The following is a 26,309-nucleotide window of genomic DNA, read 5'->3' on the forward strand; positions in this document are numbered from 1 at the left end:
TTTATTTTGGTAGTGGATTTCTTTAGGCTTTAACAATTATGCATAAAATTGCATTGTTAGGGACAAATTTTTTTACAATTGTGAAGGTGATGAATTGCTATCACATGTGACTTTTATTATACATCAATTACAACATCTTAGGTTGATTATTGTGAAAAAAAAAATTTCCTTAAAAAATTGTCACTCATCTCGTTGTGCTTGTCTCATTATGCATCACAAATCCCTTGATAATTTGGAAATTGTGGGGCCTTAGCCAATAAGGAAGTGGTGGGGAAGAAAATTGGCACATTGGCATAATGGCCGGAGTGAAAAGTATCATCCCCAACCAAGTCAGCCATAGGATACATGTTTCTTAATTTCACTTAAATCACTCTTTGCATAATCAACAACTAAGAACATGTTTTGTTTTATTTTATTTTAATATCCACTTATTTGCTAGGAGTTTTGTGGCTCAATTAGCACCTCTAAGTATTTCCAGTAGAAATGTTCACGGTTCAAATCCTCTATTTTCCAATTAATCTCAATAATTTTAGTTATAATAATTCTTTTTATACCATTTATTTTTAAACAAAATAAACCAATTAAAAATTAAGCTCATCTAGACATAGCAAAATCAAAATTGAACTATGTTGGACAGTTGGAGTGTAGGACAACTTTATATATATATATATATATATATATATAAAATTTGATGAATCAGCCACCTTTGTATAAATCCTTAGCTAATTATGAATGCAGAAATGAGGGTTCAAAAAGAGTATGGCCCCAAAAATTACCAAACACATTTATCAGTCTTGGGCTAGACTGAAGTCCAAAGGCCCAAAAAACCTACACCAGCCTAGAGAGAGAAAGGAAAAAGGAAAATGCGGCACAGGTACAAGCACATCTCTGATCATGCCGTAAATTGAACACTTTCAACAGCATAGACAAAGGTATCGCTACACATGCATCACAATTCACATGCACATCCCTGCCATCTAGGAACCTGTTTCAGCTAATGAAATTGAATTATAGTCTGACTTGGATATAAGACAAGACAGACATGCAACCTTTGAGTTTAGCAGATTTAAGATTTAAAGCAAGGTACAAGTTATGATTATTATGATTAGTAGAAGAACCAAATAGGTGCCATTTTAAAAAGAATCAAGATGTACCTCACAAGGTGGCAACCACATGCAATCTAAGAACCGGTTTCAGTTCATGAGATTGAATTATAGTCTGACTTTGATATAAGACATGAGAGACTTGCAACTTTTGACTTTAGCAGATTTCAATCAACGCAAGGTACAAGTTACTTGTGATAATTATGCAAGAGCACAATAACCAAACGAGTTCCATTTCAAAAAGATACAAGATGTACCTCACAAGGTGGCAACCACATCCACAATGTCAATATATGCTTTAGAATCCAAGAGTTCGGCAAAAATCTAGGAGCAAAGATACGATTCTTTAAGACCACGGTAACATCTCTGTTTGGGAACAGAAGTAGGTGATTCTACAGTAGGCTTTATGAATCAAACTACTATTAAAAAAAAATTATGCAACCAGTCATACAAGTCGTGCCCAATTTGGTGGTATGATTATCTGCCTGACAAGACATCCAAGATGCGTACATGGAGAAAATTAGGAATGGAATCATGCTCATCCTATAAGATTAACAAGTCAAAACTCAGGAGTTATAAGCATGGACGGCCATTATTGTTGATGTATAGCCATGGAAAAAATCCCCCTTAAGCAGCAACTGCAACCTTTTCTGGCTTCTTCCCAGTAACCTTTTCTGGCTTCTTCCCAGCAGCCTTTGAAGGCTTCCCAGTGTAGGGTTTTTCAGGTTTCTCAATTCCTTGAATATCAGTAATCCTTAATTTAGTCAGTTCCTGAAAAGGAGAAGCATGGGTCAAGAAAAATGATCACTGTGAGGTAGCGGAAAAAAATTGTTTAGACCATAGATTTATGAAATACCTGACGATGTCCTTTGGTGCGGCGATAATTCTTCCTTCTCTTTTTCTTGAATATAATTACCTTTGCATCTAATGCCTGAGAGAGAGCAACATGAGAAAAATATAAATTGCCTTACTAAAAAGAGAAGCTGTAACTTTTTTGGTAATTCACAAAAGCCATATAAGTTTGGTCCCAGACAATACAAAAGGAGAAAGTGAAAAGATAACTATAATGTCTATAAACATGGTGATCACAGGAGTAATTTGCTTCATAGGCAAATTAATTAATATCATTGTGATCTATCTTAAACTTTACTAGCACAATGATATAACATGGGGTTATATTAGGAGATCTGCATACATTTTCTCCCTGCCTTGCATTTTAGAAATTTTCAACTTGCACCAACACCTTTAGGTAGTAGTTTAGGAGGTTTCTTGGGCCTTCAAAACCAGGACCCCTCCGTCCATCACTAGTTTGGGGCATATGCCCTGCTTGTATTTGGTCATTTGGCTTATCATTTTTTTAGAACTTTCAAGTAGTCCACCTAGCAATTTCAAATCAAGGTTAAAATTATGCAAAAGCACTTTATTGGCAAACATAGAAGCCAACCCCAAGCATTATGGCATGGATTCCAGAATAGCAATTTCAAGATAACCAGTACTTTCTTGATAAAAAAAATAAATAATCCCATTTTTATTTCTTGATTTTCCCCTGTTATAGAGTTGGGATCATAATCACAACTTAGCATATAACATAGCTGTTAGTTTTCATGTAATTTATGAAGCTAGATAAACTCTAGTTACTATTTCTTTCTCTTTGTATTGCAGTCCATTTAGATAGAAAGTTCTTCCTGGAAAAGTTTGTTTTGACCTTTTTAAGAGGCTCCAAGAATCAAAATGGATATCTTTCTCTGAACTCAAATATAATGACCGCCTCTTCTGAATTAACTCTTCAAATTGGAAATTCCAGTTATCCTAATGAATTAATTTTGCAAGAAATGTATCCCATGAAACAAACATGATTGCAAAAATTATATGCAAATGAGAACACAATGAGAGAGAGACGGAGAGAGAGCGAAGATTAGCATCACACTCACATGCTCTTCAACAACTGCATGAACAGCTGCATCTGGTAATATGGGCCTACCAATAATGGTCTGACTACTAGAGCCAAGCAAAAGAACCTTGTTTAAAATTAACTGCAACGGAAAGAGATGGAAGCATTAATAAAGTAATCACTTTTTTGAGAGAAAAAGACAGGTTATTGAATTTTTGTTGGGAAAGTAAAACTTCATATAACTTCCCAGAAAACTATAGAAGACTACACAATTGAAATCAAGGCAATCTCAAATCAATCCTAATACCATCTTGGATAAAAATGCCTTCAATTGCATCTCCTTTGTTAAGGTAGGGAAAGCATGGATCATAAAGCTATTACATGGCAAATCAGCCCAAGCAGAAATGAACAAGGAGAATATATGTAAGTTTCTATAAGCTGAATTGCTATGTCTTTGTTTTTATGTTTTTTGATAAGTAATTTGCTGTGTCTATTTTGGCTTGCTCCATCAGGTGAATGAGCCAATGAAGTGGTTCATGGAATTGATATATACCCAATTTGGCACCACTTAACAAAAAATTTAATTTATTGACTTGAAAGGTCCAAAGATAATGTAAAATGCCAATTGTCTCATTCGAGAGGCTTCTAAATTTATCTACCAGAGCCTTTTATTTAAAAAAATGTGAGCATGAAGAGAAAGAAGGAAGATTATTTGCATTGCTGTGGGCCACCAGAGAATATTATGATCTGAAGGTTTCTAACAAGGTCATAATAAAAAGAGTATTCAGCATGATGCAAAAGAGGCTAGTCAACATGTGAAATCAGTAACCAATACCATCTAAGATTTTTTGCAAGAGCTTTTTTGAAACTGGTTTACCAACAAATTAAGTTTAAGATACACACTTCTATTTTTACACCTTAAACTACATCGCAGCCTCTCATTTAATGAACACATTGATCCTTAGCTGCTCAACATCTAATATTACTAAGCATGAATGGTCTTCCACTTGTTTTATATAACTTTCTCGTCTATCTCTTCATCTTTAAAGGTAAACCAAGATTAAATATAAATCCTGATTCATTTCATTGGATATCATTTTTGTTTTGAAATTCCTTCTTCATTATGATAAAATAAAAGACAGAGAAACCTATAAGGCATGAAGTTCAGACCAAAGATCTCCTTTATTAGCAAAAAGATCTACTTTTTGAGTCAACTGATAAAAAAAACCAATAACAAGAATCTCATTATTGAGAAGCGATTAACGATCTATCTTAACATATTGAAATACTCGATGGCCAAGAACCAAAATGATTCCAACCCCTCCCCCCTATTTTTGAACAAAAGCAAGACTAAATTCCCATCCATACTTCTTTTGATCCCACCAAGAGCACATTTCAGAACTGTTCATGCAAGTCTATCACACAGCAAGTACACCATGCCATATGACATCCTATATTAGCAGCAAATCTAGTTGCATGCTTGGTGATCTGTAGCAATAATGGCAAAACTTAGGTACACTTCCTGAGACATTGTAACTTAGGTACCCAATTAAATTCAACCGTGTAGCTGCAGTGACCAATAAGCACAAAAAGTAATATCTTCCCTCATGGACAATTAAATTCAACCATGTGACTCATGTTTTTGATAGGTACTGTGAAAAAAACAAAGAAAAGAAACGTACGAGCATCTGAATGCAGAAGCTGCATAGAGAAGTGAATTCACGGCAAGTGCAAGCATATCTGCTCATGTCAGTACCCAAAGTACTAACAACAATTTCAGCAACAGAAAGGGCTGTATACGCTATTGATCTCAAGCGCATTAGTAACTAACTAATTGCCTTCTTCTACCAAAAAAAAAAAAAAAAAATACTCATTAAATCTTATCATCATATATATCTACTAGTATAAACCTTAATCGCAGACAGAGAGAGAAGCATATGAACAATTCTTCATAAAGATCTATGAATGAGCCCTGAAGGCCGCTCTGGTGTAACCATGTGACTCATTGGCAATGCAGCAACATAGTTGAATTAAATTGGAGGACCTAAGGTACAGAAACTGTTTGTAAGTTTTGTCCGGAACTATAAAGCATTCTAAGTACATAACTTCTCCCTTAAAATAGTACTATAAGTAACCATTAACTCTGAATTCCCATCAACATGAGATAATTGGCAAAACCCATTACTTCTTTTTTTTCCCTGCATAATTTATATGATATGGAAATGATATCCTTGACTGTGACTATCAATTAACAATGCAAAGTACAAATGAACACATAGTTTTGTAAGTAATCACGCAAATTCAATAGCAACCCACCTTGTCATTCACTTCGCAGAATTTCAATCTCTCAGTGAAAATCGAATCCCCATTGCTCACCTTGAACTGGTGCGATCCAATCTAAGCACAAAAAGATAACCAAAAAAAAAATCTATACCTCCAAAACATCCAATCAAAAAAACGACACCAAAAGACAGAAGAAGAAGAAGAACCTGAACGACAGCGAAAACCGGGTCGTAGCGCTTGAAAACCCGATCGGAGGGCTCTAGTGGGCCCACCACTTTGTAACCAATCTCCGCCGCCTCGGCCTCTTTCTCCTCCGGAGTGTACTCTCTCTTCACCAATTTAAGCTCGCCCTCCTCCTCGCTAACCCCACCCACTTCATCGTCGTCATAGTCATCGTCATCTTCGTCACCATCGTCTTCGTCATCGTCATCGTCTTCAGCTTCGTCGTCGTCTTCTCTTTTGGATGAGAAATGACGAGTGTTGGACCAGTGCTGGGTGGGTTCGGGAGTGGTGAAAATGTGGGCGGCGAGGAAGGGTTTTAGGGGCTGGGTTTTGGAGAGAGGAAGTGGGAGAGAGAGAGGGAGGGAAGGGAGAGATGGGTTTGTGTTTGTGGAGAACAGGGCGGAGGCGTGGCGGGTCAAAGCGTGGAGACACCGTCTGTTCGCCATAGATGGCTCGTTGAGCTCACCCTGAGTTCTGACAGAGTAGTAGTAGTAGTAGTAGGGTTTTAGATTGATTGTTGAGGGTTTAGGTTTTGAGATGTACTAATTCCAATTGCACGTTAAATTTCACAACTTGCCACAATTATTTTCACTTGTATTAATCATTTTTTTTTTTCTCAACTACTCTCGGTTTGTGACGTAGACAGTTATAACAAAAAATTATAATAATTTTGAGAAATATTATGTTAATAAAATTTTCACAACATTTTCGTAACAAATTATACGCGTTGTTATTAGAGAACAAAAATGTAATTTCAATGATAAGTTTAAATTAGAACCAATAACAACTTACCATATATAATTTATTGTGAAGATTTTATAAAAATAACATTTCTTAGTATTTTTTATATGATTATAGAATCTTTATTAGAGATGACCGATTTTTTTTTTATTCCAGTATATCTAAACTAAGATGATTTGAGTGAAGCTATCTTTTTATTTCCCCCTAATTTTTATAAAGACTAATTTTAGATACAATTCTACTTAATAATTTTTTTTAAATGTTTCTCTCTAAACTAGTTTGAAAAGAGAAAACCTTTAAATTCTCTTTATATATTTTTTATTGAATATGAATTTAGAAAATCTAACGGTTAAATTTCATGTTGTTATTATATCGTCCATGCTTACGATATTATGCAAGGAGACATTGCTTTTGCGAATTCAAATTGAAGGAGACATTGCTTTTGCGAATTCAAATTGAAGGATGATATATAATTTATTTCCGGCATCATATCCATAGATAGCGCATTTGTCATAATTATAAGCTCCAACACTATATTATGGTCACAATCAATATTGTCACGAGCCAGATTTAGGGTGTATGTTTTGCCCTATATAATATGGACCATGATTTCCGATAAATGAAGTTTTGCACCATAAATATTAAAAAAAAGAAAAGAAAAAAGAGATGGCATCGGAGAGGCTGAAACATTTCTGGTGTTTTTGCAGGAATTGGAATTTTCTTTCCTTTGCCTTCAAGAAGCATTTCTGATGTTTTGCAAGCCACACCTTTCAACCTCTTGGCTACAGTGAATGATTCCTTAGCCTGGGCTTTTACTAATTATGGTAATTTTTCCTCAAAGACGGGATTTGATCAAATGCTTTGAAGTTTTAACCCTCTTACTTTCTCAGCTTATTGGGATATGTCATGTAATATTTATCAGCTTTGCACAGAAATGCTGAAAGATAAATATTGCATGACATATCCCAATCCGACTAAATTTTTGAATAAACACTTTGATAAAAATCTAGTTTATAACATAAATATTACACTACTTACAAAATCCCACCGGTTCTTTTTACCCTTAAACAAATGAAAAGGTTTAGATACACAAAATTTGACACAAGTTGACATGGCAAATTATTAGTTGCAGATAAAATTGTAATGTTAATGGTGGGTCAAAATTGAAAACCTATACAAGTTTACCAACTCAACTGGTGTAAATAATATATCTAGCATTACTCTAAACAAATACAATAACTAGGTACAACAGATAAATCAAAATAACCGAGTCTCTTTTAGCACTTTGAAACTACATTTATGTTTATGCACTTGGCTCCTAGCTACTAAGTACTAACAATAGTGGAATCTTTTATTCGTGTTACATAAAAGGAACAGCAAGATCACTAGGTCACAGGTGGGCAAGTATTATGCTTAATGATAATGAAGACAGTTCAGACAAAAACTTGTGGCTGTTAATATGAACTCGAACAAGTCTCAATCTCATGGCAAACACTGGCTTCCATTGGATTTTCTGAAAGGCGCCGGAAATAAAGAGGTATTTGAGGTATGCCCAATTGCATCAATCCTTCAAGAATTTTAACTACATTTCCCATTGTTGGTCTATCACTTGGATCATCTTGAATGCACCAACAAGCAACTTTACAAGCTCTAGTTAGCTCTTCCATATTAGCATTGCCCTCTAACTTTAAATCTAGCAATGTTAGAAGGTCTTCTCCCTTATTTATTGCCATTGCAACACGAGCTGGAAAGTAGTTACATATCTCTTCATCTACCATGTTTATATTTCTCCTACCAGATATTATCTCAAAAAGCAGCTTCCCATAACTGAAAACATCAACTTTTGAAGTGACAGCTTCACCTGAGATCCATTCTGGTGCCAAATAACCTCTAGTTCCCCTCATGGTGATTAAAACCCGACTGAAGTTCCGACCTATTACCTTTGCAAGCCCAAAATCAGCCACTTTCGGGTCATACTCAGCATCCAACAATATGTTCTCAGGCTTGATGTCACAATGTATGATACAGTCTATACAAGTCTCATGAAGGTATGCCAACCCTCTAGCAATCCCAATTGCAATATGATATCTTGTATTCCAATCCAAAATTTTAGAAACCTCCTTAAACAAATGAGATTCTAAAGAACCTTTTGGCATATAATCATAGACGAGAAATCTTTTTGAAGCTTCTACACAGAATCCACGTAGGCGAAGAAGATTGACATGCTGGATTGCTCCAAGTGTTCTCACTTCTGCACGAAATTGTTTCTCTCCTTGCTCTACACTTCTTATATTCTTCACTGCTATGGCTGTTGAATTCAGCAAAGTCCCTTTGAAAACAGTTCCAAAACCACCCTCCCCAAGTTTTTGGGAGAAGTTGTTTGTTGCTTTTCGTAAATCCCGATACTTGAACAACATCAAAGAAAATTCTGATTCCTCGAGTGCACCATCAGCGGAAGGCGTGCACAATATAATTGCCAAAACAATGCTAAGGAGAAGAATGAGCATTGCAAGAACTCCAAGAATCCAAGCAGCCTTTTTCGACATCTTGGTTCTACTTCTATGAAGCACGGGTGCGTCTCCACTTTGTTCTAATTCAGCTGAGAACTGGCCACTACCTGGATTTTCTGAACTTGTCCATGTATTGTACCCAATCTTGGCCCCTGGAAGCAACGTATTGGTTTGCTCCTCAAAACTCTGCCACAATACATTATCTAATTTATCCCTTAAGATAAAATTCCCATTATCGAGAAGCACTGCTACAGTATAATTAGGCATGCCAGAGTTTGTGCATTTGCAAAAAGGAATTCCTTTTTCTGTTATCAACAAATTGCCATCCTCAGATATTTCTAGTGCTTTAGAGGACGGGTCAGAGACTGGGCAGTCTCTATTTGCCACCCAAACCGCTCTTAACTCTGCTCTAGTTTTATACCATATGCCAACATAGTACTTGTGAGACTTACCAGGTGTGAAGAAACCCAGTTCGAAAATTCCGCTTTTAGAAGTAAGGGTCTGGTTCCATGCTAGAGGCTGACCTCGGTACATGGTATCAGATGCAGATGCAGTGGAGAGATGAGCTTTGAGTGACAAGATGAGAAGTAGAGCAAAATGAGACCATGCCTTCTTGCTTGTAGTATAGATTTCCTGCTTTTGGCTTCTTTGTGCCATACTACGATTGTTCATCTTTCTAGCTAATTTATCGAGTGAGTCTTCCATTCTCTCTCTCTAACTAATTTTATTAGAGTCGCTGTTTTTCTGTTTGAAATGTTTCAATTGAACCGAAGTACTACTTGCAATTAAAGATCCAAAACAGCCTCAAATCACGCCCCTTATGACTCTATTTATTCAAAGATATGAAATTTCCATGTGCGTACGTATTGCCAGCTCAAAATTCTACAATTATTTCTTGAACATGAATTTCTTTTTCTTCTGTCCTTCCAGAAGCTCCCAAATTGGTAGATGAGGGTGGACTCAGGAAAACATGAAGACTTAGACACCCTTTGGGTCAGAGAAGTAACACATGCACAAACGAAAAAAATCCAGAAACACAAGCTTTGCCACTCAACAGTTTAATAGCTTTACCCATAAATCAGATGAATTTCAGGCAGGACGACCCAGGATTTTAAAGTTAGCGGGGTCGGGAAAAAAAAAAAAAAAAAAAAAGATCATATAATATTAAAAAATTATAAATAATCAAATGGATGTTGCTAAATACATTAAATTACAATAATTTATCAACAAAGATAAAGACAAAAACAAAAACAAAATAATATTCTTTTTAATACTAGGCCGTTACGATTTTTTTTTTTTTTTTTAAATTTAGAGCATTCACAGTAGTGACACTAAAAATTATAACTTTTAACATTTCAAAAATCTTTTTAGTGTGAGTTTGGATAGTAGTAGGAGTGGTGTTTTGTGCATCTATGTTTCACTTGACTGGTCTAGGCATTGTTTACAAGACCCGCAAGTATGGAATTCACAAAAAAAAAAAAAAAAAATTAAAACTAGGTCTACACGACACTATTTATATTTAAAAATTATTTTACTACAGTGTTTTTAGCAATAAGTTTTCAATTTTCAACAAATATCGGTATCCAAACAAACCCTTAATCTATTTTACCAACTCGTTTTACCATACATCTAATATCAAATATTCTATTTTTTTTTTATCATTTCATTTAAAATAATATAAACAACTCTTTCTTTTCTTTTCTTTCATTTAAAATAATATTTGCTTATTATTTTTTTATCTTTTTTAACAGGGGTTATAGAGATATTTGTTGTTATAAGTGTTTTGGTGCTTGAAAAATTTTTCATTTTCATTGTAAAGTTATAATTTTTTTTACTTACCATGATTACATTTTGGTAAAATGATTCTCATACAAATTTGGAATATTACATTATTAATTTAAACAGAAAGGAGGAGAGTGTTTTTTCTCTTCAAGTTTGAGATCGAATGTTATTTTTCCAAACTTCAAGGGAGGGGAATGTAATTACCAAAAAAAAAAAAAAAATATATATATATATATATATATATACATATTGGACCCAGCAGGGCTTGTCCCTGATTTCAGGTTTTGTTAGTGTATCAATATCATGTAGGATCCTATTATCAAAATATATATATATATATCATGTAGGATCCAAAACGAAGAAATTAATTTAAAAGAGAGGATGACCTTTATTGATGAAAAAAATGAGTGAAAATTGCTTGAAATGTTTGATCATGTTTAAAGGAAAGTAATTAAGGCACCAATAAAAAAGAAAAGTGAGTTTATTCAAGTTCAGCTAAAAAAGAAGATAGAGGAACACCAAAAATAATATTTAAATTTATAGATGTTGTAAAATATGAAATGTCAATTAAGGAACTAACTGTGGGTTTGACTTTCGATAGAATAAAATGGCGGAAACGATTATATATAGATTACAAAATCATTTTCGACTAATGAGCAAAAGAGGACTTATTACAGGATTTACCATACAGTGCTGTAAAATTGGGGGCATTGGACAGCCACAAATCAGCAATAGATGATTCCCAATCAACCATAATAAATGCTAGTGTAGTCTTAGGAATAAGTTTCAGACATGAGCTTAATCTTTTCGTCGAAAACGTCAAAGATCAACCACAACTATAATTTTTATAATGAGATCTTTGTCATAGTTATATATGGGTAAAAACATAAAAATGGAATAAGGGAAGAACAAGATCATAAGAAGGGTTGCTAAAAGAAAAACATTTTTAGCACAGGGTATACATACATACATACATACATACATACATACTCATACTTTTCATCCTACTAAAATCCCCTGCAATTGGGGTCACAATAAATACACATGATATAAGTCATAGTGTCTTTGAATTAAATTTAAAAGCACCATCAGCAAGCAAATTCAAAGCCTCAGGTTTCCTCTACTGTCCTAGGAACTCCGTTTGTAGTACTCTCTCACAGGAGGCAAGATGACTAATAATAAGGGTGAGGGATTTTGGACAGATGCTGATCAAGACCAAACCTGGGTGGAATGGCAACCAGAAGTAAGAAAGATTTGGTACGGTTGCTAAGAGTGCAAAGCCATAAACAAGTTCTGCTTCCGAGCATGTTCTGGAATAAGTTTATGGATGATATCAGGTGGTATGCCTGAGAGCTCTGCCAATAAGAATAAAAGAAAACGTTAGTAAGCATTAGAAGCCGGGGCAAAACCAAACCAAAATAATTTCAACAGGTTCAAGAATGCACAAATGAGTACATTGTCTGTAACCAATGACAATTTCTCAATTCATTTTCTTTTGTCTAATCAGGTACAATATTTCATACCATTAAGTAGGAGAAGTAGAAAAATAAAGCTCAATATTTTTTTGTCTTCTTAATCTTCATTTTCTTTGGGATAAGTAGTGTAGCTTCACTTTTATATTCTTTTTTGATAAGTAAAGATGAAATTCAGCTTCACTTTTATATTCATATAACTGTTTTCAACATAGATAACATAAATGACATTTGATGAAGAAAAAAAGTTATAAATTGTAAGAGACCCCCTTTCGAAAATAAGAAGCTCACGCTATTAATTGAGAAACATGCTTGCTATGAAAATAATGACGATGCTGATGAAAGATATCACCAAAAAAAAAGAGAGTATATAAAAAATTCTGAACTTTTACTACAATATTAATAAATCTGCGAAGGGAAAAGGATTAGTAAATGCAAGATCAGAAAGCACAATACTCATAAGATATGTTCATGCTGCTTCAAGGTTACTGAATTGCCCCACCTAAAGCTTTTCTCATCTAGGTTTGACAATACTACAACACAATCAAGCCACTAATTTCTTTTTCATTCTTTCTTCTTCTACTTCTTTTTTTATTATTATTTTAAAAAATATTCATAATAACAACAATGAACTTCAAAGAATTAACAACATGAAGGACAAAGTAAAATTTTCAAAGAAAAAGTAGGAACACCATGATGGTATGATACGCTTATTTTATTCAGTATTTACCTGGGGCTTTAAAATTAAAGAGAGGAGGAAGAGGGCGGCCATTAGGAAGGCGAGTGTTTGGGTCCCTCAGCTCATCAAAGAAAGGATGAACGCAAGCTTCCAACTGCAGTACCACAACAAAAAAAGGCTGAGCATTGAATAATATTTTCTGGCCAAGTAAAGAATACAATGGAAATTAACTTACAGCAGTGCATCGCAAATTGGGAGAGTACTGAAAAAACCTACAAACGAGGTCCACTGCTTCTGGGGGTAAACGTTTTTGGAAGACCTGTTTAATGAGAATACCGTCAGAGAACAAATTTAAATGAAGAAGAAAAAAAGAGGGGGGGAGGGGGAGGAACAGACACATTGTTCGATTAAATGAGGCAAATAATTTGCATGGGCTAATATGAGCATGCAAAGACACTATTAAAGTAATCATAAATTCTTCTGGGGAATAACATGAAAGATTCCTAGGCTTCTAGAATAGCTAGCACAAGCCTTACCCTAAGCAGAAGTTATTCATGGTTTAAAGTTATTTCATGACCCATAATATATACCTACTGCTTCTCTCCCCATGCCAATGGCCAAGCCCCATTGTAATACCTCTCAGACTTCTTGACAGTCTCAAACCATTGGTCTATATACGCATTTCCTTTCATTTTTTTTCTAAAATTACTCAGTGCACCTAAAAACCAGCAAAGCATGCACATCAACATCTCAGGAGAGTCAAAACCACTTCCTCTTTGGTTCCTGAGCCAGAATCTTGCTCAAAAGTTCTACCTTTATATTTTTCCTACACAGTTACTATATAAATATGATCTTGGTCATATTAGATGTCCTCAACTTGCCAAAAAATGTCCAGTCCGAGGGATGTCTGATCTTAACACTTTCACTAAAGCATCCTCCAAAAACTGTGAAACTTAGACAGCCCACACGAAAAGGCACTCAAGAACAAAGACAATTGAAGACAATATAAAAATGGTACAAGCAAGGAAAAGGACATACCTTGTGCCATGGATGAGGCTTTATCTGTGGGAACTTAAATTCAGTATAATTTGGATTCATGCACTTTATCTCCTCCCTGGTTGGAGTTCCCAAAACCTGGAAAAAGTTTTAAATAAATGAAACACTTATTTAGACTTATGTTAACCACTAAAGAGTATATTTTTTAGTTTTATAATGACGAAAGATCTTGTACTCCTTGTTTCCTATTTCACTTCCAAAAACACAAGGTGAAAAGTCTTTAGCTAATACAATTGAGTTGATGTCAGTGGCCAAAATCCAAATCCCAAAATATGAATAGTAAAAAGGATATTCACAAAGACAGATGAAAAATAATAAAGTAACCTCACCTTAATGATCTCAACTAGTTGGTCAACCCCACTTTCACCAGGAAACAAAGGCTGAAAGATAAGTTGCAATAAAAGTGTTAATGACAGTACACAAGACGGTAAAAACAGAGCTATTAATGACAGTACACAAGACGGTAAAAACAGAGCTAAGTCCGTATAATTTCAAGTATTGATCCACCTGTCCAAGAAGTAACTCAGCCATCACACAACCTGTAGACCATATATCTATCGCAGTTGTGTACTCAGTGGCACCAAATATGAGCTCTGGAGCACGATAATATCTTGAACAGATGTAAGAAACATTGGGTTCTCCTTTCACCTGATAAAATGCAAAAGGGATAAACTCAAAGCAAATAACAAAACACAACCATCAATAACCAAGGGGAGAGGCATGAAACTTACCAACTTTTTTGCACTCCCAAAATCACAAAGTTTCAGCTGATGTGTATGGGGATTGACCTGGACAGTGAACACTTAGCACTTTAGTGTGAAAATTATTGAAAAGGAAATATCCTGAAATGTGTAATTAGAAAGTCACCAAGAAATTCAACAGATTCTATACACATCAAAGAATCACAAAATACAACTAAGTCTTCATTATCAATAGATAAACTGAACTCATGGAATGATAGCAAACAACCAACATTTTTATAAGCCAAGTCGACCAAAAGATAGTCCAAAGTCATCCACATCCTAGAACTAAGTTACGAAAGCAACAATTATAATGTGCATGGGTTTCCACTTTATAAGAAATCCAATATAAGCATAATACTATCAAACATTTTGAAAGAACACAACTTTCTAACAATAACATGGGTTCTAAAGGAAACTGACGGCTTACATAGGTTAGAAAATTGTATGCTGAGATATGAAAGAAACTGACAGCTAATGATGAATTTGAAGTAAGAAAATATGAATTAATATAACAGGAAAATAGGGATCATGAAGCCATCCATCCCATTTCAAACAAAAGAAATTCAAGAAAGAGGTGCAGATGAATGTACAATAACTAAATCAACTATATGGTATATCTGAAACCTGTGAAGCATGGATACTTCAAACTAATAGCTGTATCCATATTGGATATATTTCTAATACAGATACTTTCTAATACGATTGGATACTTCCCACCTTTTTTTTTCTTTCACTCTCTCCATGTGAAACTACTTTTTTTCTTATAAGTAAACTCTCTCCATGTGAAACTAATAGCTTCTTAACTAGTTTTATATTTAGACATTGTCTGCCTTTTAGCCTCAGATATTATCTTTTAAACTAAAATATAAAAATATATACATTTTAAAAAAATTATTAGCACTTTCATTGATAATGGAGAGGAAACAGATGTACAGGGTCTACACAAAGTGCTCCTAAAGAATTACATTCTAAAAGAGTCTATATAATCTACAACAGAATGCAGAATGCATATTGCCAGTGCCAAGTATATGAGACCACTCAAACAATGATCTCAAATGCAAGGATTTCAGCTCAGTAACCGAGACCGCCACTCCATTAAATGGGCAATTGTTTCTCCCCTTCCATATTACCCATATTCCAAACAGAAAGAGCTTCCATGTTTACCAAACCAATTCCTCCATCCAAAAAGTAAATCCCCAACTCTCTTTATTAATCAAAGTATTTCTACCATATCATATCCCAAGTTTTCAAAATTTAATGTATTGCCACGTCCATATTGTATCATATGTATATTTTGAATCTGCATCAGTGCTTCTTAGTCTGAAATTAAAAGGCATATTCATGATTATGGACATGTTATATTCCTTATACTTAAACAAGTATGCATGCATGTTTATATATGTACACATACTAGTGTACATATACAGATGTATTTTGACATAGAAGCCACATAACCTCCTTGCCATTTTATAATATATGGCATATCCATTGCACAAGTGCAATATGACCCCATCAGCATTTCTTGGTATTATATAGATTTGTCAATAATGTCTTGAGTACACTACCACCAAAGTAATACATTTTTTTATTTTTTGCAAATGAATTTAACATGCAACTGCCAATGAATGACCAGCTTCAATAAGCTTTAGTCAACCCACAGAATTAGTATGATAGATATCATGCATTCATGCAAATCAATAGTCACATGCAAAATAAGTCTTGAGCAACAAACACCAACTTCTTCAAAAAGAAGAATCTTACTAGTAGGTTTTGTGGCTTGATGTCACGATGACAAATATTAATACAATTATGTATGTAGGCAAGCGCTCTGCAGATCTGCACCCAGAAAACAACAACAATGAGAAACAGAACTCTAGCTGATAGCAGATAAGGTATTTCTTCTATATTGGTAAGCAACACATGCCCACATGAGTTTTAAACCCACAACCCCATCCTCCACCCCATTCTTACATGGAGAGAAAATTCCATATGAGTTGGAGCTCATTTGTATTAGTTTTTCCAACAAAAAGATTAACGTACATTTGAGTTTTTTTCTTAAGACATAAAGCAAGAGGACATGCATTATATGTTTCCTCTGCACATGGCTACAACAATGCAATAGCTACAGCAGGAACATATAATGGGAACATAGTATGGCTTTCACATTTTACAAAACATCAGCACGCTTTGAGCATAGAAATCATAAAATTCGAAAAAGCAGATGTGGAATTATTTTTTAAATGCAAAAATCATATAAATTTGTAATATGTAAACACCATTCTTTAATCTTATCAAATGAAATGCTTATAAGTCACTTGATTATAAAATTGGAAAGTAAGGAGACCCAAAAAAAAACCCCAAGGCATAGCTAGCCTAATACATTGGAAGAAACTACGCACTCTTTTTCACAAGTATTTTAAGGGATCCTTTTGAAACACTAGGACCATTAGAATAACTAAAAATCGGAGAAAAAGGAGAGACTTATTTATAGACAACACAACTTGGAGCTAAGTTTTGTCAACTTGAAAAAATTAATCCATGAATAACCCTAGAATAAATACATTTGCAGCTTTCATTTAGTAGTTAATATATTAAAAATAATATACTAACTTAAGAAGCTTTTAACAGGGCGGTTTTTTTTATTAAAAAAGATATTCTATACGGCCAAACAAAAAGTAAGAAGAGGGAACCACAATTTTATAAGCCCGCATAATTGAATACAGTGATATTAAGGCTGCTGATAAAATGCAACTAACTACAATAATTTTTCCTGTTGAGGAACCAGCACCCAGATTTCATCCTCAAATCAATCGACAACACTTTCCTTATTACACAAACTTTGGATTTTAACCTAGGTGAGAAATAATAGGAAGAAAAGTAATGCAAAGAGAAATGTTAGGAAAACGTGTAAATTTCTCATAATATGTTAGGGTTTCTACAATAAAGTTTAAAATACCCAATGCATGAGCTATGTGAATTCTCTTTTCTATCCTCTATTTATACTTGTTTTACCAGTCTGAGTCAGGCAGGGGTCCTAATGATACAATGATAAAACTTTTTTTTTTTGACAAGTAAGAAGATCAATGATAAAACTATAAAAGACTTAACTCATCTCCCACCAATGCTCAGCACTTTTGGTGAGGCAAAAAATGAGCCTGGTGGGAAGTTTACCTCACTCACTTCTCTTCATTTCTTTCCATTCATTCTCCAACTCATCCAAATATCCACACTAAAGAAATAATGTCTGACGTATTATATTTTTATATCATATAGCTAAACTATTATAAGCATCATAAAAGAATAAAAGATGCCACTCCTTTTTTTTTTTTTTCTTTTGATAGATAAGATAAGATTTCATTAAAAAAGACTACTGGTGGGAAGTATACCTCACTCACTTCTCTTCATTTCTTTCCATTCATTCTCCAACTCATCCAAACCAGGGAAATAATGTCTGACCTATTATATTGCTATATCATATAGCTAAGCTATTATAAGCATCATAAAAGAATAAAAGATGCCACTCCTTTTTTTTTTTTTCTTTTTTGATAGATAAGATAAGATTTCATTAAAAAAGACTATTGCATGGAAAAGTGAAGGAAGTAGCCAAGAAACTACAGTAAAGACTCAAAACTATGTACAAGGATGCCACTTCTAATTGCATATACATATACACTGAAGTATACCATAAAGATTATACTTCTATAAAACAACATTTCTAAAATTCCTTCAAGTCCTGATACACAGTTGCCATACCCATACATTCAATAATAAAGGCAAGATCCATGCAATAGAAATTTGTGTTCTTGAAAGCAAAACAATATAATTAATGATCAAAAGAAATATACCAAAACAAAAAGAACTACCTGATAGGTATAAAGTTTAACATATATTAAGGGCATTCGCTGGTTGTTCCTGCTATAGGTTCTTGCAATACGGTTAACAGTTTCAGGGACAAATTCTAGTACAAGATTCAGATAAAGCTCTTCTTTGTCTGTAGTTGAAAAGAAACAATGCTTAAGGGCAACAATATTTGGATGATCCAACATCTGCATTATCTGTAACTCCCTATTCTTGTAGCGCTTGTCTTGTAGAACCTTCTTTATAGCAACAATCTCTCCAGTTTCTCTACATTTTGCCTGCACAGAAAATATAATTATTTCAACAATGTGAAATTATGTCAAAATGAATAAAAAGTAGTTTAATAGCAATTCATTACAAGTAAACTTACTTGATAAACAACACCAAAAGAACCAGTTCCGACAACATGTTCTGCAATATAACTTACTGTCTGTCAAGTAAAATACAGGAAAATGTAAGGTACTCACCAATTAAGATCACAACACCATATAAAATTTTCACATTCTACAATTAGAATTACTTTCAACCTGCTTAACTTGACCATTTCGACCACCAATAGTGGTTCGTATTACATGTCCCGTTTCAGCACCAACACCATCAATTACATCTGGTTCACTATCCTGCAACAGATTAAACACTAAGGAACAGAAACTGGTACAACAAAAAATAAAGGTCTCAAAATTTTTCCATAGCTTGAAGAGAGGAGCCAATCATTCTCCAATCAGGCAAAGTGTCTTTACAAACAGCAAACCATTTCAGTACCACTTCACCAACATGTAACCCATTACAGTAGATACTTATATGGGATAGAAGTGAACTATTGGATAATTGAAATGATTGAAACGGAACAGAAAGAACTTTTGACATCAAAGATAAACAACTCTAATTTATAGCCACTTACTCTGTCCTCATCATGGTCCACCTTGTCCCTCAGTCTCATCTCAAGCATCTCTCTCCCCAGCCAGTCAACCGAACTAGATGAACCTTTAAAGCCATTAACAGACCTGGAACTGCCCACTCCACCATTCCCTAGGCTGGCAGATGCCATAAATGCGCTTGGTGTATATTACGGACGCTAGTATGTGCTACCCTCGTGATACTTTTCTGTTCTGCCTCCCATACCATCCAAGCAAGTACCTTCCTAAAATAATTAATTGCATTACTTTAAACCGAGAAACATATACTGAGCACAAAACACGGTAGATATCATGTTGATTTTAGACGGCATTAAATATCTAAACTGAATGTTGTCCTCAATCACTTCATCTAATTTAAAAATTCCAACCAATATTATAGACTTTTTAATCCTTATAAGTGAACAATACGGTAGAATCTTGTTAGCCAAAAGTAAGAAATAAATAAGCGATTTATACTATTGTGAACAGATAGTTAAATGACAGGAAAAGATTCCCCCACATATCACCATCAAACATCAAAATGAAAAACAAAAGAAATATTTACAACCATCTTATAGGGAGCCAACAGTCACATAATCACATAAAGATACTAGCTTTTAGGTGGAAGAAGAATTGCCAATCATAGAGCTATGTCAGAAAACGTTATTATAGATTTGTAACAGAATGAATAATAAAAAACACAGTAGCATTATCGTGATCTTTCTTCTCTCTGCACCAAACATATATATGACCATCACTACAAAGGTATGCATCAACAATTTGGCAGCCAAACTCAAACAACAAAAAGGAGGAAAACAGAAGTGCACAAAACTAAGTCAGAAATGCATAATAAGGGAAATAAAATATAAAAAAACCACCAACACAAGACAATCGCAACAATTAAAGTCTCAATTAATTCGGCAACATAGAAACCCATGGTTGAAAGCCTTATGAACACACATCCTACAATTTTTCAACTTTAAATTGCGGCCCCTCCTAAACCAACTAACCCAACTTGAGTAAAGCATAAAATTGGCAAAAATTAAGCTCTACCAACGAGCTTCGGCTCAAATGATATTTCTTGTTTCCACAAGAAGAGGTGCAAGGTAAGACCGCGTGCTCAAAACCAGCGTGTAATTTATCAATCAAAAACAAATACATAAATAAATAAAACCATAAGCTGCACCATCTCAAGTATGAATTACCTTTGTGGAAGCTAGAATAGAAGTAATTAAAACAAGCAAATCAATGGCATTAAAGTTTAATACTCCATTCATCACAATTACTTAAAACAAGGGCCACTGTAATTGTACAAAACCACAATCTTTTTTTCCTTGTTCTTACAATTTCCACTACCAAATTACCAAATTGAGACCCAAAACAAAATGAGATACGAAAATTTACATTTCAAATTCCTATCAGATTCATCGCACAATTTATCCACCAATTAAAAACAAAAATTCACAAAACCCAATAAACCAAAACCGCATAGATCTACACCAAAATTACCCTTTTTTTTTCTTGTAATATTCAAATCCAATTTACTCAACACCGAATTTTTCCCAAAAATAAACAAAAAAAGCACAATTTTTTTTTTTCAAAAATCGAATCAGATCGATGAGAAATGAGAATTCAGTGACGCAGAAAGAGAGAGAAACTCACCAGCGAGTGTTTCGGAGCGAATTCGAATCGGAGCTCGAGCATTTTACTTTAGCTTTTCGATTTTCGCAAAAAAATTTTTTTTTTTTCTCTCTTAACCAAAACTTTTTCGCTTTCACTAATTAAATATAAATAAATTAAAAAAAATAAAAATAAAAATTTTGATCGGAGAGCGTGAAGTGAGTGAACTGTGTGTTTGATCTGATTGATTGATTTTCTTTTTTGGTTTTTCACTTTCTTTTCTTTTTTTTTGGCTTTGTGTGTTTGAGAGAGAGAGAGAGAGAGTGGAGGGGATTCAAAGAATAGTGTTGTGAGAGAAAAGAAAAGAGGTGGTTTTGGTGTTTTCAAAAAAACAAATGTCTCTCTCTCTCTCTCTCTGACAGTTTTTTATTTTTGGTTTCTCTGACAATTATCAGTATCACTCTACATTTATCTCTTAAAATGGAGTGGTTTGGATTTTGGGAATTGGATACCATACATACTCCACTACAAACGTTGTTTGTATTGTAACTTTGTATACACCACAAATATGACCTTTTTTTTTTTCTCAAAAAGGCTTAAGTGGCATGCTACGAGTGGTGCATAATTTAACAACAAAGAGATATAAATTAATCCATCTTTCCAAAAAAAAAAATTATAATATTTTTTATAATTAATGATTTTGGATAAAGTAATTTCAACAGTAAACCTAGACCAGGAGCTGTAAAAGTTTGTCAACTTAATTCTTTTAAAAAAAATTGAATTTTTTATTTTCCTGCATATTCAAATATCTTCATGCTCTATTTTATACTCATTTGTTAATTTGTGTTAGTGCGAATGATCGATTAAAAGTGACGGATTCCATGTAAATAAGGAGGGAGAGAAAATGTTTACTGCTTACAATTGTATACATCAACATATTATTAAATTAAGATGTGAGATTGAGTGTATTCCTATCATTATTCATGCCCATGTATTATTAGTTTATTAGCTTGTAACTCCATGCATATACATAGATACACTTAAAGATATACAATAAAATGCATAATATAATTTTTATATATAATTTAAATATTATTGATAATCATTTTTGTATTTTCTTAACGTTTAAAAAAATGTAAGGATATTATTAGGTATAAAATTTAAATTGTCCATTTTTTTAATTATTATGAAGTACTTTTTTTTTTTACGATTCATTTATTCTAGACTTTTTGGTTTTTGTACTTAATAACTTACTTGAATGAATATTTATGATATGGTCCCACATTTGATTTTAAATTTAAAAAATAAAACTCTTTAAGAATAAATAATTTAGGACACATGACGCAAAATTGGAACTCTAATTTAGAATTATAATTTGAGTTTCTCTCAGTTTCACCTATTATTATTGGAATAATAAATTAGGAGTGATAGTTTTAAATTCAATTATCAAATTTGATGGACCGTGAGTTATGTCATTCTACCTCAAAATCAATTAGTGATGAAGAAAACACACTCAAATCTTTTATGGCATTCAACATTATACTTTGAAGGCCTATTTTTAGAGTGGTTGTATGAAGTTAAATTATGGTCACCTAACAAAATTGATAATGTCTTGGTTGATAAGTATTGTTTTCTTACATTTATTAAAAAAAGAACCTAAGCTCGAATACTCTTGAGTTTGGTTTTTTACTTAATATTCAATTTTGATTTACCAAAGGAAATGAATTTCAATTATAAATTAATAATATAAAAAGGCAGCACCAACAGTCAAAAAAGTTAGAATCTTTAATAGTAGTAATTTTATTGTACGGTCTATTAATTTATAACTTCATGTATATACATGAAGACACTTAAAAATATACAATAAGATACATAATATAATTTTTATATATAATTTAAATACTATTGATAGTCATTTTTATATTTTATTAACGTTTTAAAAAAATTTGTAAGGATTTTATTAGGTATAAACTTTAAATTGTCCATTTTTTTAATTATTGTGAAGTACTCTTTTTTTTTTTACGACTCATTTATTTATACTTTTGGGTTTTTGTACTTGATAACTCACTTAAATGAATATTTATGATATGGTTACATATTTGATTCTAAAATTAAAAAATAAAACTCTTTAAGAATAAATAAATTAGGACACATGGCGTAAAATTGAAATTCTAATTTGGAATTCTAATTTGAGTTTTTCTCAACTATTATTATTATTATTATAATATAGATTACTTTAATAGTTTTTTTTTTTTTGGGTTAAATTTGTTGTGTTCCTATTGGTTGATTGCATAGGGTAAGCGTACATATTACTATATTGCATACGCACTCCTTAGTTATACTACGTTCATTATTATATTTGCCATGTGATTTAAGGAAAGAAAATAATGGATAGGGTGTTGATTAAGCATCACTCTTTCTCTACTCGCATTATTTCACTTATTATCTTTATTAGTCATTAAGATTAATAAAGACTTATTCATAATAATAATAAAAAACTAATAAACACTTAAATTATAAACAAAAACTTAAACTATTGAGCATGTAAATGAAGTAAATTTAATTAAAATTTATTTTAGAGAATATCAAAATGTAATTAATCATGATTGAGTTTTAATTGGTTTTAAAATAGTGAAATAAAAACGTTAAAAAAAATAGAAAGAAAGAAAGGAGAAATTACATAAGAAGACCTAGATGACGCCACTTTTGTTTTGGTTAATTATCTCCTCCTCCAATTAGAAGGAAAAACTGGGAGAGGAAAGAAACACATAACACAACACCATTAAAGTAAATAAATAAAAAAAGTGAAAATTAATAAATTATAGAGCGGAGTATTTTTTATTTTTTTTTCTTTGAGGAGATAATAGGGTAGAGTTGAAGTAAAGAGTATAAATGGTTCATCATTGAAAATAATCCTCTTCCATTGAATCATTCAATTTTCTCTCATTTTTAATTGAATATGAAACACGTGACATTTATTTGATCTTAAATGGCACAAGCACATCTAGCAAACAAGTTGGCTCAATCGAGTTCTGGTTAGGAACATATTAGACTAAAGTGGATCGTTATTCTTATAACCCTTATTCTGACTTTATTTTTTCACATTAAAAAAAAAAAAAAAAAAAAACCATTAACATTCTAAGATTCTAACATCTTGTTTCATATATTTTTTCAATATAAATAAAAGAAAAAGGAAAAAAATCAAAGATAAAACCAGTTTTTATTCAATTTGACACTATCTTTGTAGGATAATAGTAGGGTGGGAAACCAGTTTTTCTTCTTCTTCTTTAAAACCAAAGAAACCGAAATAATCATATAATTGATTGATTGAGAGAGAGAGAGTATTGTCAATTGTGTAATGTACGTGAAGTAGTACTCACGCTGTTAAGTAAAAATTTGAGCTGTGAAGATCTTAGTGGATCTGGGGATGATAATAACGTGTGAGATGAAATTTGGTAGATTTGATGCTGAAGCCTGAATCAGAGTGTGGGGTTTTCCTGTTCAAATTTCACACTGTTTTTTCCTGTGTTTGTATGTGTCAAACTGTCAACATCTTAAAACTTTTTTTATCGACAAAATAAAGAATGAAAAGGTTTAATTACATATTTAGTTCTTGATTCTTATTTCATGTTTAAACACGGCTAAAAAAAAAGGCGGATATAGCCCGCGTGTTTTGTAGTGTTTTAAACTAGCCACCATCTTTGAAAATGTTTAATTTTAATTTTATATTTTTAAGTTTGTGTCAAAAAGTCTTCGTCATTAATTGTTACTTTGATTTTCTCTATCTCCAAACAGTCATAAAAAAAAAAAAAAAAATGCAAACAAATTATTTGAATAGGTAATTCATTTCCTCATTTGTTATCAAAATCCATAAGATCTTGCTAAAGTGTTTCAACACATTTAAAGCAAGAGTTTACAGGAAGAAACTTTTTTGCATAAATTTAATTTGAGTCATTTTCAACATCTTGGTATATGTTGTCTTGAAATGGAGCTTACCCTACTTTAATAGTTCCACTGTAACAACATATGATGTTTTAGGAGCACTATTTTTTTGTGTGAAGTATTTTCTAAGGTTTCATTAGATACATGAGATCTTATTTGAAACCTCTAACTAATATACTGAGATCACTCTCAAAGGATTTATCCTGATACTTAATCAATGTATATAAGATTATGCTCACCCAAAAAAATAGTTAAGTACTCGTAAAACTTTGGACATCATAACACTAAAAAAGAAAAATGTAACAACTCAAGGAGTTCTTTGCTTGAGGTGGCTAGGGACCTTTAATTAGTGAAAACCAAGGATTTTAGGCATTCAATAGAAACAAAATGGGGCTGGCCTGCTAGGAGAATTCAATATGCAGGAAAGAGAGAATGAAGAGATTAGAAAGAGATAAAATGAGACAATGATTGTGTTGATTGAAAATGTCATTTTTTACCATCATTCATATTTACATATATAAAAATCACAAGTTCATGAGAATCTAGACACTCACAAATCACAATCATAGAATGTTCAAGAAGAATTCTGATTAAAATTTCCCCAAACCCTCAAAATTTCCCATCAATCAAACAGAGCTAAAGGATTAAGCAAAGATTATTGCAATATTTTTTGGGGCATATAAACGAAGATAAGGTCATTGTAGGGCTCAACTGCTCTTGCATCATGATGGTGACATTTTTATTCTCTAGTGTAGAGTCTATTCCAAAGTTTCCAAAGCACAGGCACTCAAATAGCTAAGCTTAAGCATTCACTGACCTCATATCATGATCACCTACAAACAAACATGCATGAGCTCCCATGCTAGACAATTGACACGCAGAACATGCATATATTATATCATACATGGGCCACTTTTATATGGGACCCAATCTAAAATGTATTCAAGAAATCAAGGGTCAACATCTACGTAATGAGATAATCTTGTACCATTTTGTTTGTTGAACTTTTCTCACTTAAATGATCCATCCCTATCTTTGTTGGGTAGAATCATTTATGATACCTTACTTTCATTGCTTTTAGAACAAGCATCATATGCATAATTTTTTTGTTTTTGGCTTGTTATATTGTCTTTTTCAAAAGCTTATAAAGAACTTAGATTATCTAATCAAATATAGTAGGCGCATGCATTAAATTTCATATATATAGTATGATGCCAATTGGTAATGTAACAGATGGTCTTTTTTTTCAAAAGGTTAGGTAGAATCTTTGTAATTTATTTTGTGATGATTTTAATTATTATTTAAATAATTTGATTAATACACACATAGATAACACATCAGAAGAGTTTTCCTTCAATGAAAATTTTGTTGTTACATGAGTATTGTGGGATTAAAATCTAATCATAGAGCAAACAGAACAATTATACATCAACTACACATCTACCAGTTGAGGTGGTTCTAATTTTTTTTTTTCTTTACTTCAAGAGAAGTTATAAAAATCAATGAACACT

At 32.8% G+C, this 26,309-nt stretch overlaps 3 protein-coding genes across 4 annotated transcripts; all 3 read right to left on the minus strand.

Annotated features, from left to right (window-relative positions):
• Window positions 1-1,301: 1,301 nt before the first annotated feature.
• On the minus strand, window positions 1,302-6,067 carry LOC115977569 (50S ribosomal protein L21, mitochondrial-like). Its single transcript, XM_031099491.1, has 5 exons — window positions 5,484-6,067; window positions 5,311-5,391; window positions 3,035-3,136; window positions 1,960-2,034; window positions 1,302-1,874 (listed from the first exon to the last, which is right to left on the minus strand). Exons 1-5 carry the CDS (start codon window positions 5,943-5,945, stop codon window positions 1,731-1,733), a joined length of 864 nt encoding a protein of 287 aa, XP_030955351.1. The 5' UTR covers window positions 5,946-6,067; the 3' UTR covers window positions 1,302-1,730.
• A 1,395-nt stretch (window positions 6,068-7,462) lies between these two features.
• Window positions 7,463-9,530, minus strand: LOC115977571 (G-type lectin S-receptor-like serine/threonine-protein kinase At2g19130). The gene has a single exon (XM_031099494.1). The coding sequence runs from the start codon at window positions 9,453-9,455 to the stop codon at window positions 7,695-7,697; it is 1,761 nt and encodes a 586-aa protein (XP_030955354.1). The 5' UTR covers window positions 9,456-9,530; the 3' UTR covers window positions 7,463-7,694.
• A 1,919-nt stretch (window positions 9,531-11,449) lies between these two features.
• On the minus strand, window positions 11,450-21,288 carry LOC115977572 (shaggy-related protein kinase kappa). Of its 2 annotated transcripts, none has more exons than XM_031099496.1 (13): window positions 20,899-21,288; window positions 19,242-19,481; window positions 18,877-18,960; window positions 18,711-18,770; window positions 18,346-18,618; window positions 16,244-16,318; window positions 14,471-14,527; window positions 14,247-14,387; window positions 14,069-14,119; window positions 13,722-13,817; window positions 12,919-13,002; window positions 12,735-12,837; window positions 11,450-11,887 (listed from the first exon to the last, which is right to left on the minus strand). In XM_031099496.1, the coding sequence occupies exons 2-13, from the start codon at window positions 19,386-19,388 to the stop codon at window positions 11,799-11,801; spliced, it is 1,260 nt and encodes a 419-aa protein (XP_030955356.1). In that variant the 5' UTR covers window positions 19,389-19,481; window positions 20,899-21,288; the 3' UTR covers window positions 11,450-11,798. The 2 variants fall into 2 exon arrangements, with proteins under 2 accessions (XP_030955356.1, XP_030955355.1); XM_031099495.1 differs by having other exon boundaries at window positions 18,868-18,960; window positions 20,899-21,287.
• Between the last annotated feature and the right edge of the window lie 5,021 nt (window positions 21,289-26,309).

Source organism: Quercus lobata, chromosome 2 (assembly GCF_001633185.2).
Source record: "Quercus lobata isolate SW786 chromosome 2, ValleyOak3.0 Primary Assembly, whole genome shotgun sequence".
NCBI lineage: Eukaryota > Viridiplantae > Streptophyta > Magnoliopsida > Fagales > Fagaceae > Quercus > Quercus lobata.

Excerpts from the sequence above, each read along its gene's own strand:
- LOC115977572 (XM_031099495.1), bottom strand. The coding sequence starts at position 19,388 with ATGGCATCTGCCAGCCTAGGGAATGGTGGAGTGGGCAGTTCCAGGTCT. Across the intron at positions 14,388-14,470 it reads TTGGGAGTGCAAAAAAGTTG|GTGAAAGGAGAACCCAATGT; the intron begins GTAAGTTTCATG and ends GCATTTTATCAG. Across the intron at positions 14,120-14,246 it reads CTGAGTTACTTCTTGGACAG|CCTTTGTTTCCTGGTGAAAG; the intron begins GTGGATCAATAC and ends CTTATCTTTCAG.
- LOC115977571 (XM_031099494.1), bottom strand. The coding sequence starts at position 9,455 with ATGGAAGACTCACTCGATAAATTAGCTAGAAAGATGAACAATCGTAGT.
- LOC115977569 (XM_031099491.1), bottom strand. The coding sequence starts at position 5,945 with ATGGCGAACAGACGGTGTCTCCACGCTTTGACCCGCCACGCCTCCGCC. Across the intron at positions 5,392-5,483 it reads CGGTTTTCGCTGTCGTTCAG|ATTGGATCGCACCAGTTCAA; the intron begins GTTCTTCTTCTT and ends TTTTGTGCTTAG. Across the intron at positions 3,137-5,310 it reads TCTGCGAAGTGAATGACAAG|TTAATTTTAAACAAGGTTCT; the intron begins GTGGGTTGCTAT and ends TTTCCGTTGCAG.